This window comes from Octodon degus, unplaced genomic scaffold (genome assembly GCF_000260255.1).
Source record: "Octodon degus isolate 3935 unplaced genomic scaffold, OctDeg1.0 scaffold00020, whole genome shotgun sequence".
In the NCBI taxonomy this organism is placed as follows: Eukaryota; Metazoa; Chordata; class Mammalia; order Rodentia; family Octodontidae; genus Octodon; species Octodon degus.
The window spans coordinates 7,908,719-7,917,955 of NW_004524596.1; the positions used below are offsets into that span (position 1 = coordinate 7,908,719).

At 35.6% G+C, this 9,237-nt stretch overlaps 1 protein-coding gene across 3 annotated transcripts in view; it reads right to left on the reverse strand.

Annotated features, from left to right (window-relative positions):
* Sos1 (SOS Ras/Rac guanine nucleotide exchange factor 1) overlaps nucleotides 1–7,136 on the reverse strand; it is a 71,278-nt gene extending 64,142 nt beyond the window's left edge. For all 3 annotated transcript variants that reach the window (XM_023711177.1, XM_023711176.1, XM_012513914.2), the window contains exons 1-2: nucleotides 7,011–7,136; nucleotides 2,166–2,297 (exon numbers count right to left, since the gene is read on the reverse strand). In XM_023711177.1, the coding sequence (XP_023566945.1) occupies nucleotides 2,166–2,297; nucleotides 7,011–7,052 (174 nt within the window). In that variant the 5' untranslated portion in view covers nucleotides 7,053–7,136. The remainder of the gene's footprint in view (nucleotides 1–2,165; nucleotides 2,298–7,010) is intronic.
* Between the last annotated feature and the right edge of the window lie 2,101 nt (nucleotides 7,137–9,237).

Consider the following 9,237-nt stretch of genomic DNA (forward strand, 5'->3'; position numbering starts at 1 on the left):
CTTAGGTTCCCCCAAACTCTCAGAGCATATTCCTGGTATCTGTAGCTGTTTCTATGAAAAAAAATCATTCTATATCCTACTGAAAAATGGTAGTTAGTGAGAGTATATCAGACAGTGCTATTCTTAGACTCCAAATAGAATATGATCTTTTGGGAAGCTGACTAGTCCCTAAAAAGTGAACAAATTTTAAATAATTCAGCTAAGGGGGAAAATCTTTGAAATAAGTTTACTATAAATTAAGGCCAGATTGCACTTACCTTTCATAGATGGTAATATAAAAACTATTAACTGTATCATGATAAGGAGTTAAAATGATATCCACAGTTACATTACAAAACTCAAGATTTAGAATAACTGTTAACATGCACGTATCTCAATTTGTTCTTTCAGACTCTAATAGAAGTATAAGAGCCAGTGAGATAGCTCAGTGGTCTACAGTGCCTGCTTAGGCAAGCTTAGTCAAGTGCAGGCGACTACAGTGCCCCCCCAAAAAAGTATAGTGAATAAAAATCTCAAAAAGGGCAATATAAAAACTATGCCATTATTAAAAATTTAGCAGTTTTCCATAATTTGCAATTTCCTCAGACCAGGGGCCGGGGAGATGGCTCAGTGGAATAAGCACTTCCCTGGCAAGCGCAAGGGCCTGAGTTCAATCCCCGGTTCTGCCAAAAAAAAAAAAAAAAAAAAAAAAAAATATTTCCTCAGACCTGTCATGAGGATAAAGGTGCATACTTCTATTCAAACACAAAGTGCAAAATATAACTTCTGATAGTCTTAAATGTTTATCACCCAAGTGTTTAATCTTAAATTTTGTTATTTTAAGTTGTAAAGTTAGTTTACACTTTCAGTATATAATGATTACATTCATCAAAGGGAGTTGGTACATGTACATAAAACATCTCAATTCTTTTTTAATTCCCTGCCCCTCCTTTGTGCCCCATAACCCCCTTCTCTTGGTGAGCCTTAAATTTTGGACATAAAGGAGACTTAAGATTTCCTAACACTCACACTATCACTAGAAGTGCTGTGAGTTCAGACCAGGGAGTTACTTAATGACTTTCTATCTCTGCTATCTTATTTATAAAGTAGAAGGGATAATGATAATTTTGTTAAAGAACAAAACTCAAAGGAGACAATATATGCAAACAGCATTTTGCCTATATTATAATGTATGCAAAGTTATTGAACTCTGAAAGTATGTTATTATAATAACTATATTTTTGTCATGAGTTAATCAATAATTTGTTCATTATAGTAAATAAAATGGAAACATTAGTAGGGTTTCCAGTAGTTATTCTATTGGTTCCACAGAGATTAAACTGATTTAAATGGTAAGTAGGATAGACTAGTTTAGATGATCTCTAGGGAATTTGGGGGGTTTTTTGAGGGAGGGCAAGGATTTCTGTTTAAAAGAGTACACACAGTGGGGCCGGGGATATAGCTCAGTGGTGTAAGCGCCTGCCTGGCAAGTGCAAGGTCTGAGTTCGATCCCTGGTACTGCCAAAAGATTAAAAGGAAAAATAAGAGTGAACACAGACCTATGTCAATTACACAAAAGTTCCTACATAAAATATTAATATTCCATGTACAGCTTGCAGCATTTTTTTTGTTCTCTCCTTTTTTTGAGTGAACAGGAACTGTTTTTGGCTGGACCAGGTGTGAGCCCCCAGGCACACTGAGCTGGCCACAGAGACCACACGTGGGAGTGCACACCTGTAATCCCAGTGCTGGGTAGACTGAAAACAGGAGGATCATTATGAGTCAGAGTTGTGCAGTGAGACCCTGTACCAAATACATTAAAAAAAAAGTAGTGGGTTGGAGAAGGCAGGCTGCAGGTTGGCCATACCAAATTAATGTTATAGGAACACTCAGGTCAAACCAACAGAAAGGATGATTATACACGTGCTTTTGGTTCTGGTAACACTTGAGATTTAAAATAATAATAATAATAATAATTTTTCTTAATACCTTCAAGTTGCTTATTACCCAATATGAAATTAACTTCAACCATGTTACCCAATTTATACTTTGTCATCAGTCCTTCCCCACCAGATAAATCCCTAGACACTTAAAATGAAAGAATTTTATTCTTGAAACATTATTAGTGGGAAAAATGAGTAGATTTTATTTTGCTTGTTAAACACAAGAAAGTCAAAGGACTTTACCTTTAATAAAGGATGAATTTTTTCTACTGGAAGAGATAAAGGGTTTCTTCGCTTTCTCTTTTCAATAGCTGATTGGGCATCAGCTATTGCCCACTTATCAATTGGATGAGGGAAACTTTTTTGAACACGTTCCTTAAAAAAGAGAAAAATAACAATTAAGTAACAAATAAATGAAGTAGTGCTCTTCTCTTAAAATTTACTTTCAAAATCAAATACCAAAAATAGAGCTTTGCACATATGATACAGTGTCCACTATAAATATACTTAAGAGAAAATTAAAATTATCATGGTTTTTACTTTTTAATTAGGTAATTAAGAGATTAAAGCACTCCATTATACAGGAAAAAAATTATATTTTGAATTCCAAGTTTACTGTGACAAAGCTAATGACAAGAATGAGCAGAGTCTGTTTTTAAACATTACTTTTATAATGAGTAAGACCTAAACTCAGGGCTGGCCAAATAGCTGAGTGGATTAAAGCACCTGCAAGCAGGCTCAGCGGCTGGGGATTCAATCCCAGGGCCTGCCATGCCAGCCCCACCCCGGTGCTAAAACAGCAATTGAAACTGGGCGTGGTGTTGTGGCCTGTAATCCTAGCTCTTGGGAGGCTGTAAACAGACAGATAGATCACTACAAATCTGATCCAGTAGTGAGACCCTGAACACCTTGTAGATCCTTCCCTAAAATAAAAAAAAGACCTAGGCTAAATCCTTTTGTCCTTATTCGAATACTAATTACAAGCTCAATTAGCATTTTGAAGTTGAAACCTCTAAAAATTAATTTGTCATGAAAAAGTACTTCAAAAGTATTTGTAAGTGACAATCAATGGATTACATTTGTAACAGTAATTTTAATATACTGTAGTTTACAGTTCTCTATAAGCTCTTGATTTTTAACAAAATACTTCAAGTTAATATCTAGCAGTTATTCAGTTAAATTTTTCATTGGAAATGAACAATTCAGTTAGTGTAACAGCTGAATTTCCTTACCTTAAAATAAACTAATGTAATTCATTTCAAATAAAAAGTGCTTTTTCATCCTCTCAAGGTTTTAGTCTTTAATTTTTGAGATAAGGTCTCACTATGTACTCCCAGGTGGGCCTTGAACCCAGTGAGGAGCCCTGGCTGGCTTACAACTTGCAATTCTCCAGCTTCAGCTTCCAGAGTGCTGGGATTACAAGTGTGCACCTTAAACCCTGCTGCAAGTCTTAAACTTATTTGTAAGATACCGCAATTTAAACCAGTAGAGGTCGCCATAATACAACTTTTAACATTTAAGGTCAACCAGTAGTATATTAAAAACTAGATGAAATTAAACACAGCTCCTTGATTATAAATCTCAATGAAAGATTTTATCAGTTGTGTTAAAATGAGAAATAAAAAGAGATCGCCATGTGATACTCTAGAACAAGGAGGAATACAATGATTCTATGATACCCAATGGAGTTAATAAGTCAGTTGCCAACTTTAAAAAATAAACATCTGAATTCTAATTAATGTAACTGTAAGTGTTTTGAAAGAGATTGTAGTTAAAAATGTGGTTTAATCTTTTCAACTGCTTAGCTAAGAACTTATTTGTCAAGATGCTGCTCTTATGTACATAGGATAAAGGAAAACTAACATCCAGAATACTGGGAAGCAGGGGCAGACAGAAATTCCCTTCTCTTCCCTTTTCAGAAGAGAAGGGGGAAACAGGTGAAGGGAATATGTAAGACAGAAATCACTTTCTTTCATCCAAATCAATTCTATACACTTGATAATTCAACAGTGAGAAGAAATTTGAGACTAAATTTACCATGGCTTTTAATTAAGATATCTGCAATAGAGGCCAGGAAGATAGCTCAGTAGAATAAGCGCTTGCCTGGCAAGCACAAGGGCCTGAGTTCAATTCCCGGTTCCACAAAAAAAAGTTATCTGCAATGATGGGTTTAGCCCATGGTTAACCAAATATATGGCTACAACCCTACTAATGGCATGATCCTGAAGCTTTCTAACATTTTAAAAAATTCAGCCCATTGTAAAAAGAAATTCTCCATATATTTTATATTCCACTCACAGATCACACATATACTCAACCAAACAGCTTCATAAATAAAACCTGTTCCGATTATATGAAGAACACTAGTCTTTCTATTGTTTGTTTGTTTTCCAATGTCAGTTGGGCCAGGAACAGTGGCATAAACCTTCAATCTTAGTAACTCTGGAGAGGCTGGTGCAGGAGGGTTGCACATTCAAAGCCAACATAGGCAATTTATTGAGATGCTATCTAAAAATAATTTTCTTTTAAAGTGGGCAGGATACATGGTTCACTGCTACAACGCTTGCAGAGCGCGCACAAGGCCTCGGTGCAATCCCCGAAGGAGAGAAAAACACTGGTTGGCCAGTGCACCAAAGTAACTTTCTGATTTACACATGAATCCCAACCTGGAGTCTTAGAAATCACTCGTGTCTAATGGAGACAGAAAGGCAGTGGAAAATAAGAGAAGCTGAAGTCAAACTAACCATTCTAAATAGATTTAACATGTCTTTTGGAAAAGAGAAGAGTGTCACCCCAATATATATGAAGAACTTAATAAATTTAGAGATCTTACTACTTTTAAAAGAAAGCTCTGTAAATGTATTTTTTAAAATATTGGATCGTAATGGATGAAGTAAACAAAAAAGTATTTCCTAACAAAAGAAAATAAGACACCATTTGCTATAATCTGAAACCCTGAAATCCTCCACTGTAGTGGTATTAAGATCCAGAACACTGAAGCAGCAAGCACAGGTTTAAAAAAAAAAAAAGGAAGGACAAGGAAGCAGGTGGAAGGAATGTTCAAAACACATTATTTTCTTTTATCTCAGTGGGAGCTTCAGTAGGTGAGGAGTCATGAGGGCTCCATCCTCATGATGTGGATCAGTGCTCATTAAAAAGGAGTTTGAAGGCCACCCTGCTTCAGTCACATGCGGACACACAGAAGCAGACACAAGCCCTCACCACACACTGACACTGTCACCTTGATCTTGGACTTACTAACCTCCAAGAACTAACTATAAGCAACAGATGTGTGCTGTTCATGAATTTCCAGCCTAAGGTATTTTGAGCATACTAAAACACCATTATACTTATCTCCGTACCTATATATTCTTTATTTTTATCTAAGTACTTTTCCAGAATGGTATGGGAAGAATTAGACTAATGATTAAAAAACTAATCAATCATTTCTATCTATTCTGAGAGTCAACATTCCAATATATAAAACAGGAAATAATACCTTACAGGCTTGCGGTAATGACATTAAAATTTACATAGCAGTACTTCACAATTACAAGGCCTAATACGTACCTAATCGATATTTCTATTATACTGTTATAACATAAGCTTTAAAAAAAATCCACCTTCAACCCTAAAGCCAACTCACTGGAATCCCATATGACTGCCTGTATTTTAAGAGCTAGGTAAAGTGCTTAAAACTAATAAGGCAGAGAATAAGATATATATCTTATATATCTCAAAAGTTCTTTTCTAAGAGAACACTTAAAAGCTATGAAATACCTCTTAGAACCTTGAATCTAGGTATGAATTAAGTCTATGCAAGTGGAAAACTGAAGGACTTGTCCTTATTTCTAAGAATCTGTGATCTCCTTCAGTATTAGGAAATGATGAATTAGTCTATATATTAAATTACAGGGATAAAATTAAACGAGCACAATACTACATAACATATCTGCCAAGAGATGAATTTGAGTATGCAGTGTTAACAAACTAATAAACTCCTAGAATTTACCAACATCAGAATAAGATAAAACCTATAACTTCATTTTAATATGCAAGACAGGTTGTATACTGCATTTATAAACACTGTAGGGAACCTAATAGGAATAGTTAATGAGGAGGTCAGACAAGTTCTCTGTGAGGATTCATTCTGTGAAGCCCAATGTAAATAGAAGAAAATTACAAATAAAAATATTATTTTATAATTCAATGGGAAACATAAGAAATATACTGATTACACTTAAGAAATTGAAGTGAATTACTATTCCACGTACACTATCTCCTCTACATCTACAACCTCTATAATTCAGTATTCCTTGATACTTCTTTGCCTGAACTAAGTCTGGATCTCCCCTAAAGGCTTCTGGAATAGGAATTCTTTATTCTAGCATCCGCAGGAAAGGTTCTCTATGCTGCTTCTACAGTACCACTCTTCTATGCTCATGTAAGGTCCTATCACCATCCTGAGTGGCACTGCTGCCTCTCCTAAGGACATATGAAGTACTCTGTCAGTACTCTGTCTTGGGATCCTTCACTTCTGCTCAGGGGCCACCATACTTACCAATGAAATCTTACATTCAATTGCTCTTTCTCTGGCCCCAACCTCTTCTGCTACACTCATTCAGACATTGTAGCATTCTCAGTGCTCCTATCTTACTAAGATTAATGGAATTATTTTGACGAACTATCTAGCTTGGCCAAATATAAGAAATATTTGAACATATTCTATTCATAAACATATGAGAATACTCTAGTATCAAGAAATTGTTCATTTTTGTTTTAAAAGTAAAATATGTACTAGTTTCATAACTATAACATATACAAGCCATCATGCACTCAATACTAAGTTTAAAAAGATTGGGGCTGGGGAGATATCTCAGTAGAATAAGCTCTTGCCTGGCAAGCACAGGGTCCTGAGTTCAATCTCCGGCACCACAAAAAATAAATAAATAATAAAAAGATCCAGATTTTACTTTATTATGTATCATATATATAAACCCTTTGTGAAATGAAAAAAATTCTACCTTCACTGACATTACAGAAATCACACAGATGTATACATTAAATATAAGGCAAAATGTGTCATACCTCTACATCTGAAGCACTTCGGGGCTGAGCCTGGCACAGCATATTTAATAACTGCAAAATTAATTCTTCAACATATTGAAGAGCATCATCATTTGACTCAAGAGTGGGATGAACTTGCCCCTGGACCTATAAACAAAAGCAAAGTAATTAAAATGTAGGATTGTTTCATGGAATGTGAGCCAGTCTACAAATCTAGAATGAATGTTATTGACCCCAAGTCAGGAGTTCTCAACCTTTTCTTCCCAACCACATACACTATCCACACATACTTCAGAGCTCCAGATGCCACAGAAATCCAGTGACCTAAGTGTATAATATTTCAATATCTTTTCTTACTTCACGGTTGCACTAAAATGCAGCAACAGGACTAGGGAGGGAGAGGCTGAAGTGGTGATACAAGATGCAGTTTATTGTTCTTTGCCAGGAACCAGTTAGAACATTCATTCTGCATTCTGTTCGGGCAAAACTGACCTATCAGTGTACAGTTTTTGTTTAACTCTTATCTTTCCTACTACATGATGAAACCCATGAATGTATATATCTCACTGTGTTCACTAACGTATCTCCACTCTAGCACTATGCAGGGTGCACAAGATACAAATATTATTCCTGATTAATATCTGTGAATACAAAGTCACCCTCTATTGAAGGACACAAAGTGGGTACTCAGCAATTTGTGACTGTCTACTGCTCTGTAGGAAGCTTGTTTAGGGTGTATGAGACCTGGGTTCAATCCTTAGCACTGCAGAAACAAGGAAACACAAACACATACACCTTTCACTGTAAGATAGTCACTTAATAATCTTTATCTTCTTTGTCCAAACAATCTTTACTTATGTTCCTTTATCATTCACTATGACTCAAAACCTCCTCACAAAATAAATGGCAAGAAAAAGTAGTTCCTCGAGATGCACAATCCATGTTTTAGATATGTTCTACTATCCAAAAGGTGGTGTAACCCTAGATAACAGTATACAATATGTACTGACCAAGAGCATTCAGTGTGGGACTGGCCCACTCTCTCTCATTAACTGAGATCACCACGTAGGGGTACATTGTTAGAATTTCTCTCACTTTTAAGACCCATAATTCAAATGATATTTCCATATATTCTACCAATACAAATTTAACATTAAAAAGAAAAACTTACAAAAGTTAAACAGGAAAAACTAGCACACACAGAAGGTATTGAATATTTTTCAAATGAATGTCCACACATATTACACACACACACACACACACACACACACACACACACACACATTGCCCTTAGTTTCACTGGAATATAGTCCTAAAAATGCAGCTGTAATAGGGTTACATCTTGTTCAATACATAAACGATAGCTATAGACTTACAAGATAGTATTTTTAGAATAAAAGTGACTTCAAAGGTCATTTAACTCAGCCCTTCTAATTAGCAGATGAGATTTTTTAAAAAGAGATCAATAATCCTATTGCTAACTAGTAATACTGCTAAATCTTGAATCTGGGCCTGCTGGGGCCTAGGCTTGGGCGTTTTCCAATAAAACCTTCACTAACCTTCCTCAAACCTGGAGGAATCTGGTGACTATCCTAGTAGACATGTAAGACTACTAGGATAAGGGAAAAGGTGTCCACTGGCTGTATCTTACTGATTAGTGGGCTTCTAAATAAAAACTTGGCTAGAAATATGCTTTCATACTTTAATAAAATACAGGTCTATGAGTCTTTTAATGTGAAAAGGTAAAGTGGTCATTGATTACTCAAAAGGTACCTGTAGTTCTAAGTTTCTCACTAATACAGAGCCCTCTTAGGTTGCTCTTTGATTTACACCTTATGCTGAAGCAATCTGAAATAGCTGCAGTTGCCAAAACATGAAGTTCACCTTCGCTCACACAGCTTTCTGTGCCTGTCATTCATTTTCATATCCTTTCCTTCACCTATTTGACTTCTAAAATACAGATCTTACCTCATTTTAGGAAGGTTCTTTGTTTCTTATCTAAAGCAGACTTAACCTCATTCATTTAAATAAATCTAGGTATTGAATCTGTTAAATACCACATTCTGTTAGGTGCTGGCTACACAGGACAAATCAAACATGGTGACTGCTTCCATGGCTCTTATACTCTGCTCGGTGCTACTCCCTATCCCAGTAAACACTTTTATTACTAAGTTTATCCCAATTAATTATAATTACATGTTCCTTTTTGTATAGAATCATTTTCTTCTTTTTACTCCAAACTTTTTTT